This window comes from Poecilia latipinna, unplaced genomic scaffold, assembly GCF_001443285.1.
Source record: "Poecilia latipinna isolate Pla-1442-1.1 unplaced genomic scaffold, P_latipinna-1.0 Scaffold2621, whole genome shotgun sequence".
Taxonomy (NCBI): domain Eukaryota; kingdom Metazoa; phylum Chordata; class Actinopteri; order Cyprinodontiformes; family Poeciliidae; genus Poecilia; species Poecilia latipinna.
The window spans coordinates 56015-79742 of NW_015115237.1; the positions used below are offsets into that span (position 1 = coordinate 56015).

General features: G+C 41.6%; 2 protein-coding genes across 2 annotated transcripts in view; one reads left to right on the plus strand and one right to left on the minus strand.

The window, feature by feature from the left end:
• LOC106938538 (switch-associated protein 70-like) overlaps positions 1-3914 on the plus strand; it is a 10246-nt gene extending 6332 nt beyond the window's left edge. Inside the window, exons 8-12 of the mRNA XM_015020629.1 lie at positions 129-236; positions 1535-1701; positions 2195-2393; positions 3027-3123; positions 3259-3914. Coding sequence (XP_014876115.1) covers positions 129-236; positions 1535-1701; positions 2195-2393; positions 3027-3123; positions 3259-3377 — 690 coding nt within the window. The 3' untranslated portion in view covers positions 3378-3914. The remainder of the gene's footprint in view (positions 1-128; positions 237-1534; positions 1702-2194; positions 2394-3026; positions 3124-3258) is intronic.
• Positions 3915-9303: 5389 nt separating this feature from the next.
• On the minus strand, positions 9304-23694 carry LOC106938536 (myotubularin-related protein 13-like). The gene is made up of 13 exons (XM_015020627.1): positions 23551-23694; positions 22310-22488; positions 21222-21398; positions 20768-20869; positions 17617-17802; positions 16427-16553; positions 14993-15120; positions 13334-13558; positions 13145-13252; positions 12854-13044; positions 12225-12312; positions 12014-12145; positions 9304-10567 (listed from the first exon to the last, which is right to left on the minus strand). The coding sequence occupies exons 1-13, from the start codon at positions 23675-23677 to the stop codon at positions 10469-10471; spliced, it is 1869 nt and encodes a 622-aa protein (XP_014876113.1). The 5' UTR covers positions 23678-23694; the 3' UTR covers positions 9304-10468.
• Between the last annotated feature and the right edge of the window lie 34 nt (positions 23695-23728).

Sequence of the window (23728 nt, forward strand, 5' to 3'; positions counted from 1 at the left end):
TNTAATCAAACCTCAGAAACTATATAAACAGGTTTTTTTTTGTTTTTTTTTTTTTTGCTGGCTGGGGCCTCGGTTCAAGCAGAGCAGTGACGGCTCCTTCCTCTTTTTTTTTTTTTTTTTTTTTACAGAAAATGGAAGAGGCCAAAGCCAAAGCAGAGCTGGAGGAGCTCCGGAGGAAGAAAAAACAGTCAGACCTGCAGGATCGGTACAGATTAGACCTGGAGAGAGAAAAAATGGTAAAGGTGTTTCACTCGCTGCTTTATAAGTATGGCATCACATCACTGGTGTAAACGCTTAAAGAAACTTATTAATAAAAAGAAAAATGTAATTGTGATGATCACGACAAAGGACATGTGTTTGAGTTATTATATCCATGTTGGTGTGCCGACAGAAACGTGAAGTCGACAAATACGTTTAAAATAAACAAATAAATAAAAATTCTGCACAAACAAGAGGAACTTATCCAATACTGAGAACAGCTGCTTAAATGACCTAAATAAACCCCGACCAGGGTTGTAATAGGAGCTCTGTGGTGAGCTTAGCCTGCCTGTTATTTGCCACCGTGGCGACTGACCGCTGGGAACAAAAAGCCGCAATTAGAAAAACTCAAATTCTTGCTTTATTAAGGCAGATGTCGTTATTTCTGCTCCAGCTCTGACCTTCATTGATACTTTGATGCACACAGGCATGCGATGCTGCGCCCTGGTACTCTGGTATCGGGTCACCAGAGTACCTAGTACTAACAAGCCACACATTACGTTGCGTAAACCTTTGAATAGGGTTAAAGAAAGGAGCTAAAATGTTTCACTTTCATGTTGAGTAACGTCTTTATTTCACAAGGTCAATGTGCTGTTGGTGAAACTGAGCGTAGATGGCCAAGTAGTGGTTAATCACAGTTATGTTTTAACAAGAAATGCAATTAGTTATCCACCGATGGGCAGGTTGGCTTGGATGACGTTTCAAAAAATGAGTAAAATAATCAAATAAGTAATGATTTTTTCATGGAGTTGCATCTGTGACAACCTGAATTGTCTCCTAACCTCACAGCTTTGGGATTAAAACCAAGACTCCACATGAGATTAAACTTTAATGAGGAAACCATGGTTTCAGAGCTAATCATGTGGGAAAAGTTTGGGAAAATCCAGGGGATTTTTGTTTCCTGGTTGAGGAGAAATTAGGCTTCTTTGCTTATTCACTGTCTTGACATTAAACAGATTTTTCCTATGTAGGGAAAACAGAAAAGTAAGCTCCTACACATGCATCTTCTATATTTTATTTAATTAATTTTTTAGAATAATCTGACTGTCTTTTGGTGTTATAAATGAGAGTTTTAAGTTTTAAATCCCTTTAAAAACAATGACAAAAAATTAACTGGAATTTATACGTCGCATCATTTCAGGAGTTGCACCTTTTTTTTTTTCACTCTAAGTTCATTAAGTCATATTTGGGGGAAACATTGCATAAAAAGCTCTCATCCTAACATTTTAGTGTGTCAATTTTAGCCGACTCACTAAAACCGTGTCAACTATTTCAGGTCCGGCAGGAGATGGAGGAGCAGATGGCTCAGAAGTCCAGCGAGCTGGACCAGTACCTCCAGCGGGTCAGAGAGCTCGAAGACATGTACCACCGGCTGCAGGAAGCCCTAGAGGACGAGAGGCAGGCCAAGCAGGATGAGGAGGCCATGAGGAAGCTGCAGGCCAGGTCTCAGAAACAAACCTAGCATGACCAAGTCGAGTTCAAACTGTTAATAGTTAGCTTAAGAGAGATAAGCTAACTATAATGTGTTGAGTTAAGCAAACTGTAGCTGTGATAACAGTCAAACAGTACAGGGAAAAACATATTTTAAAGAAAAGCAGCACAAGTATCCGACTTAACTTCATTAACAGGCTGAGCAACCTTAGAGACATAGGGGCTTTGTCAAAGTTTAACTGCTGGCATTAATGACCGGTGTGCAAATCACATCATTTTCGGGTTGGTTCATATTCATTTTATCATGCCAATGCACAAGAAAATGTCAACACCCTCCTTCTGATCAAGCATGTGGCGACAGTGCAACGGAAAAACTCACTTTTAACAAGAAGAAACTCTCAATCTCTGCCCTGTTCGTACAACAATGTGTGGTGCTTCCCTGTTCTTCTGAAACGCACAGGATTATTTAAAGACATATTAAGAGTGTTTGCTGCTTTTATAACAGGTTACTGGAGGAAGAGGCGGCAAAGAGGACGGAGCTGGAGCAGATCTACCTGAAGCAGAAGAGGACGCTGACTCAGACGGAGGCGGAGAAGGAGGAGCTGATGGCCGAGCAGCTGGCCAAGGAGAGAGAGCTGCAGGCGGCGTCTCAGCAGCTGGACAGACTGGAGAAGGAACGGCAGGGGGCGCTGGAGCAGTATCAGGTTCATAACCATTCATAGATCAGAAGTAAATATTTATGTTTTTAGCATTACAAATGAAACGTTTTCCCTTTGGTAGTAGAAGAAGGTAATTTAATAAATAATAAAATTCCCTACTAAATAACAGTTAAAACAATAAATTAAAATGTAAAAAAAAAAAAAAACAACAAAATGTATACAACATGAATTTCATCTGTTCAACTTGCTGAAATTAAGACGTGAGTGTGTGGAGTTTGCTGACATCTAGTGGCAAAGTTGTACACTACAACAATTAATTTTGTACCATCTCTCACTCTCTGTCTCTCCATCCGTTGGATATGACAGTCTTAGACAGTTTTTATATTCTCAATCAAGCATCCGTACATTGGGATTTTCTCAAGTCAGATTAAACACAGAAACCTCTGATATGTTTTCTGAAAATGTTTGTTATAAGGGGAGCGAAAAGCGATTAAATTTGACCACTGTAGAAAGCTTTCAAAATAAATTTTTAATTTATTTTAAGGGAACAAATGACAACTTAGCCGAAGCTGAATTTAATTAATAATTTCTGACAGTATGTCATCCTAAATCCTTATCAGTACAGGAGAAAATATATTTTTTAAATGATCTATCTCTGCCTTTTCTCCTCTTCTAAAGGAGGTATCACGAAAACTGGAGCGAGCGGCCAACAAGACAAAAACTTGGAAAGATAAAGTGGCCAAACACGAAGGGCTGGTTCGTCTCATCCAGCCAGGTAGGATAAATTCATTCACCCTTTAGCCGTAAGGGTCTGCCGTGAATTAACACCGACAATGGCATTCTGTAGGTCAGAGGTCAAGAAACAGTGTTTCTCTCTGTGGCTTACATCTGTTTGTGCTGTTTGGCTTAGGTCATAAAGGAGCTCAGAGAATCACTAACTGGGGCCCGGCCTCGTTCACCGACATTGAGCTGGAGCTGAGGAAGAAGTCCTGGCAGGAGAAGAAGAACCAGGGAGCTCCGGCTGAATGAAGGACGCTTCGAATAAACCGGTGACCTCTTGACACATCATCAGTTAGTTGAAGCTCAGAAAATAGTTTCTCAAGATCCTAGAGACGATTCATCCAATTGTATAAAGCGGCCGCCTTCTCTGCTTTTAATGCGAGAAATTAAGATTCCCATTCATTTCTTTTCAACTCAAAAATATTTAATTCCATCTGTTTCAGTGTTTAAGTCTTCAATCTAAACTGGTTTTAACATAAATAACATGAACTGATATGTATTTTGTAATAAACACCGTTCAGTTTTGTATGCCGGTGGGAGTTGATTTCTGTCTGATCTCTGCTTTAAATAACCATTTTCATAACAAAAGCCGACTTAAATGTAACCACATTTTTTCAGTTTTATATGAAAGCCTTTGTAACTTCTGCTTCATCCACTAGGTGGCAGCACGATAACGGGACATTTTGATTTGTATTACCTGTGCAGGAGCAGAAGTCTGCTGCTGCTCTTAAAAATACTCAAGGGAATGTGTGAAACACAAACAAGTATAAAATCATTGCTTTAATAGTATTTTAGTATACTTATTGAGTAGCTTTTGTCTTGTTCCCCCCCCCCCCCCCTGTTGTTCTTAAATGCATCACATGCCCTGCAAAAGTATTCACACCTCTCTAGGATTTGTCAGGTTATTCAATGAGGTTTTATGTGACAGACCAACAAAAGATGCATAAATGTGAAGTGGAAAGAAATGTGGTTTGTCTTTTCATGCAGTCTCCTTTACTATGGTAACAGAAAATGGAAAGAATTCCCTTCAGAAGTTAGACAATTACTCCATTTGTGTGTAGTTACCCGTGAAAGTGTCACGGTTTAAAATTGTTTTTATTTTAGACAACATTAATGAGCAAACATAATCATGAAGATTGCGACACACAGCAGACAGGTCAGGGGAAAAGTTGTGGAAAAACTTAAAGCACGTCTAGGTTAGAAAACAACATCCCAACTCCAAACATCTCACAGAGTGTTGCTTAATCCAAAAGTGGAAAGAGTATCACACAACAGCAACGACATTGTCATGGTCTTGAAATGACAGTCTGGGCAAAGGAAATGTTCATCAAAGAAGCAGCCAAGAGTGCTATGACAACTGGGTTTTATGAAAATGTGGCAATAAAAAAGCATTAAAAGTATTTTTTTTGTTAAAGTTTGCAACAAGCTGCGTTGACATCACAGAGGAGGAAGATCTTCTAATTGGGTATCCAAAATGTATTTGTTTTTGCCCTACATAGAAAATGCTGTGTGACTGAAACCTCCCAGACAGTACACTGAACATACTATCCATGTGGTGATACATAAAGGTGGCAGTGTTATGATGAGGGGATGCTGTTCATTAGCGGTAGCAGGGAAGCTGGACAGAAAATGGATTGAGCTCATTACAAAGCAATCTTTGAAAGAAAACCTGGTGGGTGCTTCAGAGGACTTAAAACTGGGCCAGTGGTTCACCGTCCAGCAGAACTCTAAATAGATGACCTGAACTGCAATGGAATAGCTTAGATCAACGCATATCCAGGTTCTAGAATGGCCCAGTCAAAGCCAAAAACCCTGAATATTGTCGTTCACAGATGATCTCCTTCTAATCTGACTGAGGCTGCAGCTATCGAGCAGGAAGATTGGAAAAAATCTTAATATCTAGTCATACAAAGTTGGTAGAAACATAACACAAACTTGCAGCCTTAACTGTACTGATTCTATAAAGTCTTGACTCATATTTAAAAATTAAAGTTTAAGGTTTCTAACTTGATGAAATGTAAAAAAAGAAAAAAATGTATTTATTAACCCTGCAAAATATATTTGGAGTGTATGCAAAGTGCACAGTGATCCATGAGCACATTAGATTCAACTAAATGTAAGTTTCAGCAAATTAAACTTGACATTTTCAAGTGTTTTTAAACGTATTCTAATACCTATGCTCCGGTCTAGTTCAAAATCATCCAGACAATTTGGCATCTCTCTCAGTGTTTTCCTCCTGGAGGACTAAAAGATGTCCTTCTTCTTCTTCTTCTTCTTCTATTTGAGTCTGGAACAAGATGAATCAACATCTGAAAGCTTTGAGCACCTTCTGTCATCGTCTCGGTTCAGATTTCTAAAAGGCGCTGATGTAAGCGGTGCCCTAATCTCATGAGACAAACCGATACAGGAGCTGACACAACCTGCTGAAGGAGAGGCTGCATTACCTCACTTAAAACCACTTTCACTCACTGTGGTGGATCAAAATCTTCAGAGGGGAACCTGATGACACCCGATGTTGAAAGTGATATCAGCGAGACAAAGCGTCACGTTAGTTTGGTAGATGCTGCATAATCTGGCTTATTGTTCCAGTAATCGCACGGCGAGATTAATTTCCCCTAATGCACGCGACGTGCAGCAGTAAGATGCTGGTGTCAAAACAAACCACTTTGAGATAACAAAGGGCCTCTGTTCGCCTCACGCACGTCTCAGGTTTTGTCCTCCGCGCCGTCGCGCTTTGGTTACAGGAGCATTGTACCTGGGTGAAGCTGTCAGAGCTGGGCACTGGCTTTGACTCGTGTCTGCCAGGCTGCACAATGAGCTTCTTCAGTCAGCGCAACACCAACGTCAGCCTGTTGTTCTTCTGTTTCTGCTTCAACTTCTTCTTCTTCGAGAGACGGCTTAGAAATGAAACAGAGTTCACGTCGAGTTCAGAGCTGACAGAGCAGGAGACGAGATAAGAACCTGCATTCACACCACTGACACCATGCACGCATCTATACACCGGCAGCGCACAGATAAGATCAGATACAGAGACAGATTGCCCAAGTGTCTGAGCTCATGCTGCTGAGATTCACCATGATGGAAAGATTTTTTGGTTCTTGTTTGCTTGATTTACAGAGCAACAACAAGAACAAAAAAAAAAAAGCCTGTTTTTGTTGAAATTGTTTTTATTGCAGTGTTTTTCAAGAACTATCCTACTGTGTGTGTGTTTTCTAAACAGATTTACTGTTCACATATCTTCTTGAGGAGGTATTTATATCTCAGAATCTGAGAAATGGCAACCTTTTTTTTTTCTTTGTTTGTTTTATTTAAAAAACTATTCTCAGAATCGGGAGTCTCTGATCTCCGTAGCTAAATTGCACAAGTCTTCCACATTCCAGGTTTAAGAATTTCTCTAACTGTCTCATCCTTACCCCATGTGTACGAAAAGTAGCCCTAATGCCCATGACCAATTCATCTGGTTTCCATCCAAAACATCCTGGTCCAAACTGGAAAATTTTTATGGGATAGTGTGAAGAAATGTCTTGCAGATGGCTCCTCACAGTGCTGGACTTTTGGAGGGAAAAAAAATGTCAAGCTGCTTTGGAAATCTTCATTTTTTAACCCCCCTTAGTGCAAATTGAATGGTTAATTGAACTTTTCTTGTGCACGGATGAACGGCTCATCGGCCGAAGCGTGCATTGAGTAGACCCCCATGTGCTGGCAAGCTGACATCATTCTGATTTCTGCAATGGGAGTAAATGACGTGCGATTAGCTTTTAGGGTCAGAGCAGGTGCCCGCAGAGGCAAACCCTCAGCATCTTTGAATCCTATCGCCCATATTGCTGACGCCCAAAGGAAATGAGAACACATCTAGCATTCACTGCAGCCACAGGGTTACTAGGATAATAGGACTTAGAGGACCAATGAAATAAATCAATATTACGTGTCAGCGGGGTATTTTTGGGGGTCCGCGGAAAGGCCAGTCAGCTTGTTTTTCAAGTTGTTTTATCCAATTGCACAGCTGTGACTGCGCTGAAAGAGTGTTGGATCCAAAACAAGCAGATACGTGCAGGCCTGAATTTATAGACTGCTTTTGATTTGTCTTCTTTTATTTGAGAGCGGCACGCTTCCAGCCAACTCAGGCAAATCACTGAACCTTGAGGAAAAAAAAAATAAAAAATGTGGCCAAGTTACACAAGATTACCATTACAGATATGCATGCTAAAACACTGCTGACCTTTGGGATGATGGAGGCTTTCATCAGTAATTTGTCATCAGAGGAGAAATCAGTTGCAGGAGCTGTAATGCACCTAAACTCACGTCATGGGTTATGTAACCAAGAAATTTCTTTCATCTTGTCCTACTTTCATACAGCTAATCTAAATCAGTGTGGTTTGATCCAGTCAGGCTAGTGCAGCCATGGAGAATCAAAAATTGGATGAAATGACTCTTGGGAAACCACCAATTCCAATTCGAAGAGAAAATAATTCCAATCATGCCATTCCACGCAATCCTGCAGGACAACATCCGCTGCATCCCTCCGTTTGTGGGCCTGATCTCCGTGCCGAAAGGAAGCATCGAAAAAATGGAGGGAACTGCCAAAAGGTCTGCCCAGATGTTAGGCTGATGAAGCTTTGCACCTGCTGCCGCTACATGGCAGCTGTTCGATTGTACTGTGGGACAAAACACCCACCACATCCCTCCAGAAAAAACAAAACAAACACCCGATCTCCCTCTGACCTCAGCTTCCTCCTCCGAGTGAAACCTTGAAGGAGAGCTGCTCTGATCCGCCAATCAGGCGCCAAACGCCATGAGCTCAGGCCCTTAACCACATCCACCTCTGGCAAGGGGAGAAACCTGTATTCATAACAGAAAGAACAACTTGGTGTTTGGTTACCTTTAATTAAGAGAATATCTTTATTAAATTTGAATTGTTTCTAAGAGGTCAGAGAAAAAACATGGCAACTAGAAATAGTGGAAGTTTTCCTGTGTATCATATGACTCACTTAAGTCACATCGGCTGCTCTGGGAGGAAACAATTTCTACATGTAGGACTGCAGGTACAGCTCTTATTTAGCAGATAATTACTACTTTATAAAGCAGAAAAACCAAAGATCATATGGAGTTACAGTGAGCTACAGTGATGGTGGAACACTGACAGAGGAGGGCTGAGCAGAATGTGACCGATATGACTGGTTTAACCCAACATGGGATTAGTGTGGCCCTTTAAAATGAAGCTTACTGAAAATAAAAAAAAGCCTCAATTATTAGCCTTCTCTCTAAAATAAGCTTTTAGCAATTTTTCTTATTTATTAGCCATGTTTAGCACACTGAATGGAGGAAGTCAATGTAACAAACATGCTAGTTATACCCGTATGTTCCTCGCAGCATTTAGGCTAACATTAGCTTTTTGGCTAATTTTAGCTTATACAGTAGTTTTAACATACTGAATGGAGTAAGATCATCTTAGTCAATATGCTTGTGATTCTCCACATGCTATTAATATTACTTTAGCTAAACTTAGCATTGATGCTAATTTTTAGCATCAGAACGCTGGGTTCCCCCGTTTAAATTTCTTCAGAAATGTTCTAGTCGTTAAACTTATTTTCTTACCGACCACCTTTTACAATATTGGCAGTGAACACTGAGACATGGAAACCCCCCAAAATTCCAGCGTGGACGCTACGCTGTCAGCGTAACTGAAGAAATTTAGAAATTGCTTCAGAAATGTTACAAAATGGAATAAAACAAAACCAAAAGCTTAAAATTCTGTAGGCAAATGTAGAAACCCATCACAAATCTTCTAGGCTCAGGAGGCCCACACAAGACCCAAATTCTACCGTTAATCTTAGATTTATTTATTTATTTTTTTTTTTTTTACAAAAGGGCAACATGGCTGCCCGCCAAGGATGACCAAAAAACAAAATACTTTCATTTGATCCCAAACAACACTTCTATCTCTTGTTTGGCTATCCAGTCAATAATGAAGGGAAGCCTTATGCGCTGTGGAAAGTGAGCAGAGAAAACATGGCTGTTCGCTAATAACCCTGAAGCCGACATCAGATTCACATCTTCTGTAAGACCGCCATTAAGCTCTGGTAAGCGTCTCCGAGACCTTCATTACCTGCTTTGACCGACTGTTGGAGCATCTTTGATTCGCAGTTAAAGGGAAGAAGCACTCTAAATACTGAAAAAGGCTCAAGTATGTTCGATTTATTTGCAAAAACTTAGTGTCGTCACAAAACATGGTACAAAGAAGAAGTAAGAAAAAAAAAAAACACCTCTGACATCTTTGAATTGTTTCATGTGCTTGCTCTTGTAAAGACATAGGGCAGATAATCAGAAAACTGCACAAAAGATTGATTAAAAAGCCCTTAGGAGAGACAGAGACTGCCTGGAGAATGTCAGCAATAACATAAGGTCATTTTCATTCACAACATTTCACCACAAGTAGGGAACATTCAGGGAGTTTCATCAGTAAAGTCACAAAAAGAACAAACACGTCAGAATTAAATTTAGAAAAGTAAATCCTGCTCAGAGAAGACAGGACATAAAATAAAATGTGATAAACGTATTTACAGAAAAATAAGTGACACTTGCACTGTAAGACATTGAATAAAAAATAATTTACATTGCATGAGACGTCAAAGTTAAGTGAGAAGTTAAAACATTCAACAGAATAGCAAAACATCATGTACTTAAATATATATATATAAAAAAAACACCTTTTGAAACCTCTGTGCAAATTCTTTTCATTTAATCCATCACGATCACATGTACACTGTATAATGCCTGAAGCCTGGCTGTTTGCATCTGTTAGAAAGTCAATATTTAGTAAAGAGTGCATTGCTTTAGAGCTAAGTGCAAACAAATTGCTTTTTTTTTTTTAAAAGTTGTGCATTAAAATCTTGAGTTTTTGGCGGTTTATACTTTAAGCAGCTATAACCCTTTTCCTTGTAGTAAAATATCTGATAGAAAATCTTTTACGAGCTACTTTCTATATTCCTCTAAATTTAAAATTGAACCCACAGTTTTAATGGCCAGTGATATAGCTATGATATATTTAAAAAAAAAAATTTAACATTTCCTTGGTAGCACAGTCTCTAAAAACGTCAGCTTATGTTTGCTTTGCTCCCCGATCAGAGGGAGTGGAGAGCTGAGGCCGAAGCGCTCCACCTGCAGGGTGATGGCGGCCGGGCGGCTGCAGGCGGAGAAGCAGGAAGTTGATCCTCCACCGTCAGGCACTTTATTCGCTGTGGTCCCCTTAAACTAAAGACACTTGGGCTGCCGAAGCGAGCTGCTCTCAGCCACACGACTCCTCCTCTGACGAGGCCGATATGTCATTTAAAGCTTGGCGTTCAGGCGTCGGATACGCAGCTCTGGATCTTGTCCATCCACACCTGAGCGCTGGGCGCATCGGAAGCACAGAAGTTGTAGACTCTCTTGTTGGTTTTCAGCTAAAGTTCAAAATGTATAAAATTGACACATTTATCCATGGAAAAACACTTCCACGGCCTGATTCTTCTTTATTACATTGATCCAAAACAAGATAAACACAAGCAGATGATGAAGTTACATGATTACTAAGCGATCCAAATGTCTTCTATGAAGTGAAGTTCTGTGAAGTAGAGAGTCTTCTGATCACATTAGTGCAGCAGTGAGAGTAAAAAGCCTCTTTTCAGTCTAGATGAGTCAAACCTAAAATGTGAAGTATTCGCTTGTATTTCCTCAGCTGATGTCCTGCCGAGTAGAATCATTTTCTGCTGCTTTTAATGAACAGAAAAGCCAAAGCCTTAAATATTTTAGGATGAGACAAATTGACAACATGAAGTCATATCTCCCAAACAGAGACCTTAAGAAAAGGGTTTCATAATTTGTCTCTTCATCACCTGCAAACCATCCAAAATGCAGCAGCCGGATCTGGCTTCCTCTTTGTTTGAGGATGGACTTTTAAGATTTTATTTCTTACTTTTAAAAATTTAAAAGGCTTAGACTCATCATATGATATCTCTGTGATTTTCTGAACATATACTCCAGTAGGAGCGCTTAGTTCAACCAACCAGTTCCTCTTAGATGTTCCTAGACCCGAGCTAAAATTCAGAAGTGATTGAACGTTTGCAATTTATGCTCCTACACTTTGGAATGGCTCATCTCTTCACGGACAGCCAAGACTTTTGAGACTTGAATATTTGCTCTGAACCGATTCTTATTCTTTGACATTTGATTCTACCAGAGTTTGAGAATGTTTTACAGCAACAGTTTATGGAGAAAATGTGTATTTTACCTTACTTTTAAATATATTTTTCTTGTTCCTGTTGTTGTTATCTGGCATGGTCAATGTCTGTTGTTTTTATGCTCCATGTAAATAAATTGACGTTGGCATTTAGGCTCTGCGACGCTTGAGTTCAAGAAACCGTTTACGCTCCGACACATTACTGTCAGATTTAAGTCTGTCACAATAAGCACTTAATGAATTAACCAGTTAGTCGCGTGATCAATTTATTTTGCACATTTAAAATGTTTTCCACTTCCAGTGTGGAGTGTTCTGTGCAAAATTAAGGTTTACTAGTAGTTCAGAAGGCAAATTTGCATTATTATGCCATTATCAATACATTACTTGAAAATGGTCTCCAAAACAACAATATCATCATTTGTCGCAATAATGAGACAATTTTTTATTGTCCAGTTGATCCTTCTAGAAGCTACCATCCGGCATGGAGGTGGCTGCATCATGCTGTGGGCTGTTTCATTACAAGTGGTATTCGTGCTTTGCATAAGAAGGAAGAAAACTACGTCAAAATTCTTCCACTTCATCACAAATCAATGAGATTAAAAGCAGACCGAGTGTCCAACCGTTAAATCAAAACGTTTCGAGTCGTTTCCAAACATCGACGCGTACTCACGTCAAAGAACGCCTTCTCGTTGATGTGTTTGGGGGCTCCTATGGTGGGTGCGGCCGGCGTCACAGACTCCACGTCGGCCAGATCGATGTGGCCCCGGCAGTTCGTGTCCTCGCCTGTGTCGTAGTATCTGAGCTGTGGAGGCATCAGAATTAACCTGCTGCTCCGTGTTCGGTCGGAGCGTCAGCGCCACGAGGAAGCCGCCCCGCCTCACCTGGTGTTTGGTGACGTCCAACACAAACCACCGAGGTTTCCAGGCTTTCAGCAGAGCGCCGCGTTTGTAAAGGATCCCCTCGTAAGACCTGGAGAAGGACGAGAGCAAGTCCCATCAGTGGGACAACAAACCCTGAGTAAACAACTTTCTGCTTTTCACTTTTCCATTGTTTCATTTGCACAATGGGGACAAATCTGAGTCATTTTGAGCCCCATTAATAGAAATAAGGAACAGCATTTCAGCAGTGATGATGTTAGGTTTCTGAATCACTTCATCTTTGTAAAGTCATCTGTCAGAACGTCATTTGGAATTTGAAAAATGAGGCGCAGATGCAAAAACCATCAGAAAAAAAGAAAAGAAAACGGACATAAAGTGGATTTTAATGACTGTTTGTTCAGTCCAGAAGAAAATATCCCAACATCTGAGCCAAGAGACTGTACTTTAACCTCTCTGTAATTGTAAAAATCACACACCCAGATTTTAAGCGAAAGTACAGACAATTCTCACAAAGATGACACGGAGCATACCGGAGGGCTGAATCATCTTCCAAATCTGGACCGGCCCCTCGGCCAGTGAATCAGATGTGTTCCTTCTCGTTAGTCTCGGAGCTCAGGAAGTTCACGACCCACCTGTTCTCCTCGTTCTTGGGGGTGAACTGGTTGTAAAGCGTTGCAGCGCGGCGGTTGATCCCGTTGGCCGTGGCCGTGCTGTGGTCGTCGCCCAGGCCGCTGTCTGGCAGGTGCAGCATGGAGCGGCGCTGGAAGGCCTGCAGGCTGGACGTGGGAATGAGGCCTGAGAGGGACAGCGACTGCTTTCGGAGCTGCAGAGAAACGCACGCGTGCATACAGGTTTTAGAAAACGTTACATCGCTTCGTAGTTTTGCCTAATAAGACGAGTCATCTCTTCCTAAAAAGACGCACGTTTCCTTCCTGCTTGAGATCTTCCAGGATGCTCAGACGGACTCTCTCCAGAGTCGTCTGCCATTTCTCAGGGCCCTGGTTCAGCTCTCCCTCCAGCCTCTCGATGTCCTGCAGAACCAAACAAATTGCCAAAGCGTCAGGAAAGCAGCCTAAAAGCTGAAACCTGAGCCTTCGGGAAGAGACGCTTACAGTGAGAAGTTTGGTGATGGCGTCCGGCTGGGCACTGCTCACGTTGCTGTAACACGGCCACACGATCCTCCTCTTGCTGTTTGCGTTGGCGTCTGCCTCCTCCGTGCTCTCTGACCTCACCGCCATCATCCTCCAGTCGTAGCATGGTCCAGTCGACAGAGTTTCCTCTGTGAAGAAGTCCCACTTAGTCAGGCTGGGGATGCTGACGCACGGCTTCAGGATCACCTGCACAACAAGAGCAGTGTAGGTTACTCTATAGAGTCCAACCTGATACTGTCTGCATAAGCTCAGCAGGGAGTCATCTGCATACGGGTGTTAAATCACACTCCAAGGTTCTTTTATGTACCTATTTTAATTTTTACCAGATAAATTTTATCTAACAATCTGTGAAGAAAAATCTGAAGGATTTCCTCAGCTGGATTGTCAAGGAGAGCTGGAACAAACTCACATTATAGCACACATGAAGCCTCCAGCATCCATGCATTTTAAAATGACCAAAATCTGTTCATCCGTGAATCAAAGTGGACATTAAATAAGGACGTGGACAAGCACTGTCCCACTACATTCCCGTTTGGACAATCCAAACCAAACCTTTACTTTTGGGGGGTTTGTAAACCAAGTAGACTTTATTTCTATCATCATTCTAATCACAATCACCAACCTCCCAATTATGAAAAACATAATGCTTTCTATCATTTCAAGCTCAGTTCTGTCTGATAAAGGGCAACTACTTCTCCAGAAATCATTTCAAGACTTATAAGCTGTGATATTTAGACACTGATGCAGTGGAAGAGGTCAACAGAGGATATTACGTCAAGAGTCAAACACAAAAATAATATGTGGTCAAATCCCCAGGATCTGATTAAAATGCTGATTTAAAGCACTCTTAACCAATTGGTGTCAGTAATTCATGGCCAGCTGCAACACAGCAGCTGTTTGTGCTGTTGAGGTCCATTAAAAATCAGGCTTTGAACTCAAGTTACCAAAAGTTCGTCAAAGAAGATAAAGAGAAAGCTGTCAAGAAGACCGGCGTAAAAAGGGATTAGAGGGAAAAATCTAGAATGTTTCATCTTCAAAAGGACGACACACTCAATCAGTTTTGTTTAAAGTTATGGTTTCTTTTTAAGTTTGATGAAACTAGCAGAGCCGAGATTACAGTCCCATCAGGAGTTTTATGTTTACCTGTAGGTAAACATAAAATAATCCTTAACAGCTGCAGAGATGAGTATGTGATAAATGAATCCCCACACAGGGACTGGCTTTTGTCAGACACCTACATATTTCTAATCATTTAGATGCAGTCACGTGGTTTACACCGGTAAATATGAAAATAACGAGCAGCTGGATTTACCGAGAAGTCCTGAGCAACATTTTAAAACTTTGCTAAGTTCAGTTTTGAATTGCGCGAAAAAACAGGAAAATAACGAAGCATTTTACAATGTGGCAATGGCTTTTATTCGCTGTTTAACTGCACTTCGAACAGCTCCAATTTGAGCGTTTGCTGAGCAGCAACTGACTTGACTTAATGCTGTCAATTAAATTAGACACACGTGGTTCGTTTCACTAAACTGGAACAGGGACTGTTGCTGAAGCTGTAACGTTTCCCCATTTATTTTACCATCGCTGGTTTCTGCAGCGACGGGAAGCAGAAAGACTCACTTCGCTCTCCGAGGGGCTGTACAGGTAGTTGAAGAAGATGGGACTCCTCCGGTGCATCCTGTTGATACAGTCCCAGATGCAGATGCCTCTGCGGCCCTGTTTGTCCACTTTGTCCTCAAACAGCAACCCTGTTTAAAGCAGAAGCAGGTGGAGAAGATGAATTCACGAACCCGTGAGTCTGCAGGAGATCGTTTCAGCTGACGCAAAACAACAAACAGGTCGCCATAAAAGTTGGAGGAAAGCAATCAGTATGCGGGTTTGTAGAAATGGGAATGCCCTTTGAAGTGGGAGTTATTACGACCAAGTAAATAAACAAAAGAACCAGCAGTGATACCACAAAAACACACGAAAACAACCTATTAAAGTTTATAGAATGGACTGATAAAAAGTTGATAGTGCATTGAAATTCAGTGCATCTAATCAACCTTTTCTGTTAATCAAAATATTTCTACACTTTGAATTTTTTCAAATTACAAACTCAAACTTGGGTGTATTTTACAGGGTTTCATACATTACCCTCGTGTTGAAATGAAGGAATGCGTTTCATTCCAAAACTATGCAATATGTTTGTAGATCTGTTTGTGGGAAATTATGAGGAATTGAAATGCTTTTGCTTTTTCTTTTCATTTTCCATCCCACAGGAAAGTGATCCAACCTCTTTTTGTTGCTAAATTTGATGCTTATCTTTATACGAAGCCATAAAAAATAGGAATAAAATTGTGGTTCTTTAAAAATGACCACGCAATTCCGAGAGTAGATATTTATTTACAGTTTTATGAGCTGACCTTTTCAAAAAGCCCTGTGACATTTGCAGCGCTAAAGTTTTATTCGGCTGGCCTGAGAGCGGAAATGACTCTTTAGGCTGTAAAATGTTGCAGCCCCCTGGTTTAAGGCCGATGTGCTGTTTTAGATTTCTGCTCCACTTAGCACTTTGCATGTCAACCAAAACAATATACAGTGGTCTCATCCTACCAAGGCACATCCTTCCAAAGGAAAACAATGACCAGTGCTATCGTTTTAAAACTTAATTCAGCTTTTCCACAACTTTCTCCCCGACCTTTCTCCCGTGCCTCCCTTGCTTATTCACTAATGTTCTCTAAAATACCTCTTAAGATTATCACTGATAACATATCGCTGTATCTATTTATTGCTATCCTTCCACTGTGTATTGATAAACTGATTTGTGTTGATCTATCACATAAAACCCCAATAAAATACAGTAAAGTTTCAGGGTTTAACAAGACAAAAAAAAAAAAAAAAAAAAAAGGAAAATGTTAATTGGGTGTGAATACTTTTGCAAAGCTGTGACAGTAATGTGGACACCTGTGGCTGTCCAAGACTGTTTTCATGTTTTCAACTCAGTTTCTGGGTGACAAAGTTCAGTATAATAAATTATTTTCCCATTTCCCTGGTTTAAACTTTAATGACACTGACCGTGCTCCAAGCGCTCATAGTCTGAGTCCAACAGGAAGTTCTTGAAGCGGTTGGAGTTGTGGTGATAGGCCAAGAACTTTAGATAATACTGATTAAACTCAAACTCCATAGGATGTTGGTCCAGAATCTGCAAGGACATTGGAAAAAAAAAAAAAAAAAAAAAGAGAAGAAGAGATTAAGACAGCTAGAGGCCGGGAGGGAAAGTCCTTGTGCGTGTCTCCATGTGTGGGACAGCTGAGATGCCTCTTTGTGCATCGGCTTCACATCTCTCCAGCGTGCAAATGAGAAACAGGAAGGAGCGTCTCCTGTCCCTTCAGAGGTCAGTAATATCACCACCCGCAGACACAGTCCAGACTGGACTGTGGCTCTATTGTTCCCATCCAGAAGGGTGAGGTGGCCGACAAGAGCGCTGAATATTTGAGGCCACCTGGGTCTGCTGGCAAAAACAACAGCTGTTTTGGAGATGAGGCACTTCTATTTTCAGCTCTTGTCCGAATCTCTTCTCCCTTCCCCTGTTTATAACTCTCCAGACCCCAGAAACGCCGCCAACCCGTCTCGTTTGCCAAGCCTACACTTTCAAAAGACAAATGCAGAAACTATGCGTTGATGTAAGTGTATGGGAGTGGGTCTGTGAGACCTCAGGAGACACACACACACACAAAAAACCCCACAGCATTCTTCTAATTTTGCATTTCTGAGAGGACAGAGTTTTCTGGTCCTCAGCTGTGGGGGATTCATTCTTAAATCTGCGCCTCTCCATCCCTCCCACCCGACCCCACAATACCTGAACTACACCCAAGTTCTCCCCTCTTCCTTTCTTCAATCCCCAAAACTGCAATCTTCCACATGCGGCTTTAAACAAAAAGCGAACACTGAAACACGCGAGAACAGACAGTTCATCTCTGATCACCGAGGTTACGGAGCATCTGGGTAGCAGCCTCTCTGCACACGCTTAGGTGCAATAAACTGTAACACATGCAGCTCTGAGAGGTGCCTAGTTACACAAACATCTAATTAATGACAGCTGAAAAGCTCAACTTTTCTACTTAGTTTTGAGGGATCTTATGAGCTCACAAGCAAGTCATGAATGAAGTTAAGAGTCACGGAGGGAAAGCTGAGGAGAGGCACGTAGCCGAGGAGGAGATGCTGGAAGGTTCGGCGGCTCTGCGGTGGAGAGGAGCGAAGCTCACCTGGTGCACGCAGTCCAGGAACTGCAGGAAGATGGGAGTGAAGCCGCTGCCCTGGCTGCTGGGACTCAGATTGCTCCGCTGGCTGAATTTGTGGCCGAAGGAGAGCCACTCTTTCTCCAGGAGCACCTGGAAACCCTCCAGGGTTCGATAGAAGGGATCGCTCAGCAGCTGGATCAACGAAACAACCTGAGAAGAGAAACAACAGATACAAAAAATAACAAAGATCAGAGCATTCATCAGATCGACCATTATCAAGGTAAATACCTTCACACCTGCATAATACGGTTTCAGGTTCTCATTAGAAATGCAAAGTCAAATCGACCCCGACTCAGGAAAGGTTAGTGGGAAATTTAAGAATCTTATTTCTTTTCCCATCAGTGAAAGCATCTGGTTGCTGTCAGGTCAGGCTGACACACACACTACAATACTGAAAAAAATAAAAACTTAAATGCTGCCAGTTAAACATGAAGTCAGACTGAGCACAGAGTTATAAAAAGCCAATTAAAGGAAACTGTTTCCTACAAGGTAACGTATAAAAATGAACCATGGACATGTACGGGGTCTATTTAGGAGAGAGCAAAGAGAGTTTAACTATAAGCAGAAAACAGGCTGAATGAAGTACAGATAAGTTGCTCTCAATTTTATGCTAGAGATGTCAACTTCTGTATTTCATGCAACACGTTGGATTTGGTGCTTTTAGCTTTTAAGAATTCAGGAATTAAGACAAGGATCAAGTTGTTAACTCTGCCATTTATGCCGACATATTTTAAAAAGTGTGTTGCAATACTGTAAATGTGAGAAAGTTGAGCCGATGTGATCCCGGTTTGAATAGGGACCAAGGGACCAAGTGTGGGGAAAATCAGTTAATTTAAAGGCCGGTTCATTAGGATGTTTCATTAGGTGAATCTTCATCAGCGTAGACAGAGCGTTTGCAGAGATTTACATGAGATGTTTAATGTTATTAAATCACTGCTGATTGTTTGATTTATAAATTCTCTAGTAGTGGGAAAGAAAGTCCCTGGAGGAAAAAAAATACAACTTAGAAATATATATATATATATTTTTTTTTGCATGTACGCAAATTCTAAAGACACAAGAAAAAGAAAATTTGGTCGAACTTCAAATTAGTATTTTAGCTACCAGCTATTTTTGCCAAAACCCTAAACTGCACATGCAAACAATGAACTGACCACCATGCAACATGCAGTTCTGACGTCTGATCCTGAGAGAGCATTTTAAAAGAAAATCAGAGCATTCCTTCACGCTGATGTCGCGCTAAATGATTAAATTGAAATGAGTGGAACTTTGACATCTCTTGCTGAGCACATAAAGTATTGTGGTCATGTCTCTTTTCTTGATGTTACAGCCCAATAAAATGGCAATGCACAATGAACATATCATAGCAATGAAGTAACTGAATTTTTCACATTAATTTTTATTCTCTGTTGCCAGAGATCGTTTCAAAAACAATCTGTAAATGATGTATGCTTTATGCAACACTGCTATTCAGAAATATATCAAGGTTATTAGTGTATTTTTGTAATTTACATAGACAGGCAAAGTCCTGATAACCATCAAAAGTCATTCTTCATCGCTGGACTAATCAAACAGACCGAAAGCTGTTTTATTACGTTTATGCAGAACCTGTGATGTATCAATTTGCTGAGCCGCACCCGCAGCTCTCAGCAAACCTAACGCCGTCACACAGCCTTGATCAGAGGTGCCTACGTCCAGTCCGGAAGAGCTACTATCATGCAAACCTTAGATGCATCCATTACCAACACCAACAAAATGAATAGCTTGTTACCAGGTGTCTGCAAAGCTGAATGACACGCTGAGGAGGGGACTCTGCCGTTTGATTCAGGTGTGTTGGAAAAGGATGCAGTTTAAAGCAAAGAAGCTCTTGATGACCAAATATGGGCCTGACAATCATCTTAAAAAATAAAAACAAAAGCTAATTTCTCAATATTTATATTCGAAACCACTGAGGCACACTTGTCCAATTTTTACTAAACAACTATTAAGAACCACTTGTCCATACATGCTGTGTGGTTATCCTGCTTCCCTGCCCGCGTCCTCTGAGCTAATGAGCCCTGACGCGTGTCGAATGAGCAAGAAACAAAGTTTAGGCTTTCCCTTGTGAGGTTTACTAGAAGACCCTGCCCTAAGTAGTGAAAAGTATCTTTAGCTTTGGCAACTAAACGAAGCCTCTGAAGAAGTGCGATGAACAGTGTGTAAGAAAAAACAGAAAACAAAAAAAAGCAAAGACAGTTCTGTATCCCGTCTGCTGGGTGCCTATGAAGTGAGGCAGGGAGAGCCAAAGCATATGGATCCCATTTGTTGGTGCCGGGGCCGAGCTGGATCTGGCCTGCTGGAGCCGGCGGCCCATGGAGAAAGATGCTCAGGGCCGAACACGTGCCGCACATGAGGGAACCTCAGAGAAGCAGCTTGGGGCCTTACAAGCCTCATAAACACATCAGGAGACTTGCATGAGCGCAGGTCACCATGGAAAACATGAGCTCAGAAAACAAATAAAAAATGCTAAGATACTGACAACAGATCCGCACTTAGACATGTTTACATACCTACAAAATCAGAACCATGAGCCCAGAAACCAAGATTAGATTTATGCCTATTTAGTGAAGCGAGGTTGAAATAGAGAGTGTATCATCATATCTGGATATCAGAGATGCAGCCGATCAGAGGATGAGCGGGAAGAGGAGAAACAGCATATTTATGAATCACACATGGCTGCCTCTGAGGTGCGGTGTGAAGGTACTTGTTTCTGCTTTCAATCTCTATAAACTACTCAGAAACAAAGTGTGACACGACAGGACTCCTCAGCATGGCTGCGCAAGCTAACGATTTATGGGAAGCTCTCCACACGTAAAACAATCAGCAGGAACCGAAATGATTCAAAGAGGCATTTAAACCAAAGAAATTTTTTTCACAACACACTCGCAGCACTAATCAAATCACACAAATCCTCACTGTAATGTGGACAGCACATGGAAACTGGGTGTCTCACTTGAGATCTTAATCAGCAGAGATCTGCCAAAAGTCTTTGTGGATCAACTGATCTCACTCTCTTCCTCACATCTGCATGCGTTTATTTGTGTCGCTCACGAAGGCATTAATGCAGCTCTCTCACTTGTGTGGTGATGTCCCAGCCGTCCTCCAGACTGAGCAGGATGGACGAGCCGCTGTCCAGAAGCTCCACCAGAGACAGGGCCAGCTGCAGGATCTTGTGAAGCTGTGAGACATTGACATATGTGCATGTGAGCAAATATAGACACATTTATCCACCATGGACATGCTGCCGTGTTCGGTCTAGGGGAAAAGGACCCATTCAGCGCTGCTAGTTTCCCACAGATTATGTTGTGTGCCAAGTGTAAGGCTGCAGGGGGCCAATCAGATAACTAGCATGCTCTCAGCCCTGCTTTAAGAATGTGTTTCCTTTGGGAAAATGGCTTCAGAGTGGATTTATTCACATAATTTATCCATGGTGTGAATCTGCTATACAGGATGACCCTTTCCTTCCCACATAACTTTCAGCCGGACTCCAAGTGAATATCCGTGTTGTAGATGTGTTGGCTGTCAGTCACCTGCAGCATCCACTCAGATTCCTCCAGAGCTTTGAGGAAGGAGTCCTCCGAGTCGGAAAAGGGGGCGCTGGGGGCGCAGGCCCTCAGCAGCTTCTTAAATGCAGCTTTCACCTGACGGGCGTCTGCAAACTCCACCGGCACCAGTTCACAGTTCAGGGTGGAGTCCAGTCTGAGTCCCTGTGTTGTGTTCACAATCAAAGGTAAGAACAAGATAAATTTAAATGCTATGGATTTGTCATTGTGGCATTAAGGAAACCTAAGTTTCATTATCTGAATTTGTCATTTGCTGGTAGTTTGAGTTAACAAGCACCTGAACTCCAGTACAGTATTATATAGCTGATGGGTGTAATTTCCCAATACTTACCATAACTGTAAACTCTGGTAGGTGAACATTATGCAACTATGCAAAATTCACATTTTGCACTGTTTTATACTTTGAACTGCTTCTAAAAACAACCCAAGCGCTTAGAAAAAAGACCTCCCAATTATTAAGTCACAGTTGACAGGCACTACACTGTTACTTAGCAACCCTAGTTGAGCCCAGCCCATTGCCTGGCAACCCAAGCTGAGCTCCAGCATGTTTGGCCAGCTGGTTTTACCACTGTATGTGCTATACAACGGCTGCTGGAAAAGAGAAGTGTTTGGTTGTTGACTTACTATCCAGAAACCACTTGATGCATTCTTGTTGGTTGTGGTGGAGGCTCCACTTCTGCTTTTCAAATATGTTTAGTTGTACAATTGCGCATGTGTTTGCAGCCATTTTCACTTGCCCATAGACCTGTACTAACTGTTTAAGGAAGCACAATAGATCATCTTTAAATGTTCTGCATGCTGGGCTACTTAATACTCTGCCATAGCTTTCAGGCAAACATTAACAGAAACATACATGTCAAATCGCAGGGAAGGAATATGATTTCTATAGATCACGACAACAATGTGACCACCACGACCTAAACAGCTAAAAGAAATATTTGAACCTGTGTTCATGGGTCATATAAAAGGAGAAATTAGGTCAAAACAGCATGAATGAGCTACAAATATTTGTGAGAAATAAAACTTATCGAAGCTTCTGGTTTTCTCTTTCTCACCCTCAGATGTGACTTTTCTCCAAAGATGTAAAAGGCGGCTCGATGCTTTCGGAGTTGAGCCTGCAGACTGTTGCTTCCTGCAGGGGGCGCCAGATTCTTCCCTGCCAGTCTGGCGCCCACGTCGCCCTGTGACGGGTGCTGAGAGAGTCTGCCGCTTGAACGCAGACTGGCCCACATGCCTGCAAAAAAAAAAAAAAAAGTCACATACATTCGCACACATGCAGGAGCCGGCTTGTCTGAATGACACTAATGTACACATGCTGTCAAATACACTACGACTGAATAATGAATAACGTACGACATGCAGACTGCATTCACATGCACAGCCGTTCAATTTGGATTATATAAACACCTTAATGTTCAGTGTCTGCCAGCAAAGCAGTTGCCTGTGCGGATCTGAGATATTAGAAGCAGAAGTTGCTGGTATTCTTAGCGAGTCAACAAGTCTACGAACTAATTTCTACAATAGCCAGCATGCCATAACGTCCAAACATCGTAAATCACCATTGAGAGAAGTGATTTTTTTTTTCTCCACAAAAATCACTTTCAGTCCCTTTGAATTTCATTCATTTTTCCAAACGCTTTAAAGCAGACAAGTTTTATAGGAGCTTTTAATCGTTTAAACTAAAATCCCTTCAAAATATGCTGAAGTTTATTTTGAAACATATCGAGTTTTATAAGCTCTCTGTAAAACTTTTCATAGCTACAATCAGCTAACTGTTTACATTTGAAGCCAGCCCTGATGACAGGGTTAAGATGCCGATGTGAGCTCAGTTATAAACAGAAAAACACTGGCGTCACACATACAGCAAATATATCTGCAGGATTTCTATTCCCTGGCATGCACCTTTCTTGCTTGCTAAGTTGACGTGTCTTCTCTGAGCTGCAGGATTTTCATTACGTTTGAGTCTTGTTTTATGACAAATGGCTTCCTCTCCTTGTCGTTTTGGACCCGGCTCGTAGCTGACCTCAGCAATGCTGAGCCAAGACATGAACAACAGAAAAAGACCACATGAAAGCAGCCACTGTTGCTTGTGAAAAACCACAGCTCCCAGAGGAGCAGCCGCAAAGTCAGCCATGATTAGCAGGATGTTACCCAAAGGTCTAAGCAAGAGCTGTGCAGCAGAATGAGCCATGTTATTTGACCTGGTTAGTGAGCGTTTGTGTTGATTAGAGGGAGCAGAGAGGCTGAGGCTCTACAGATGTGTTAGAAAGGAGGGGAAGCAACAGTTTCACTATACCTTGATTGTGGATTCTTTCCTTAGTGGCAGGTTTTTGGTTTGAGTGAGCGAATAGTTTGTCTCTGTACTCAAGCACTGGGAGGTTGTTGGGTACAGGAGAGAGGACGGGGCAAATTAACGTCACCATACCAACCAAACTTACAACCTCACACACACATGCAAACAAACAGTAGACTGG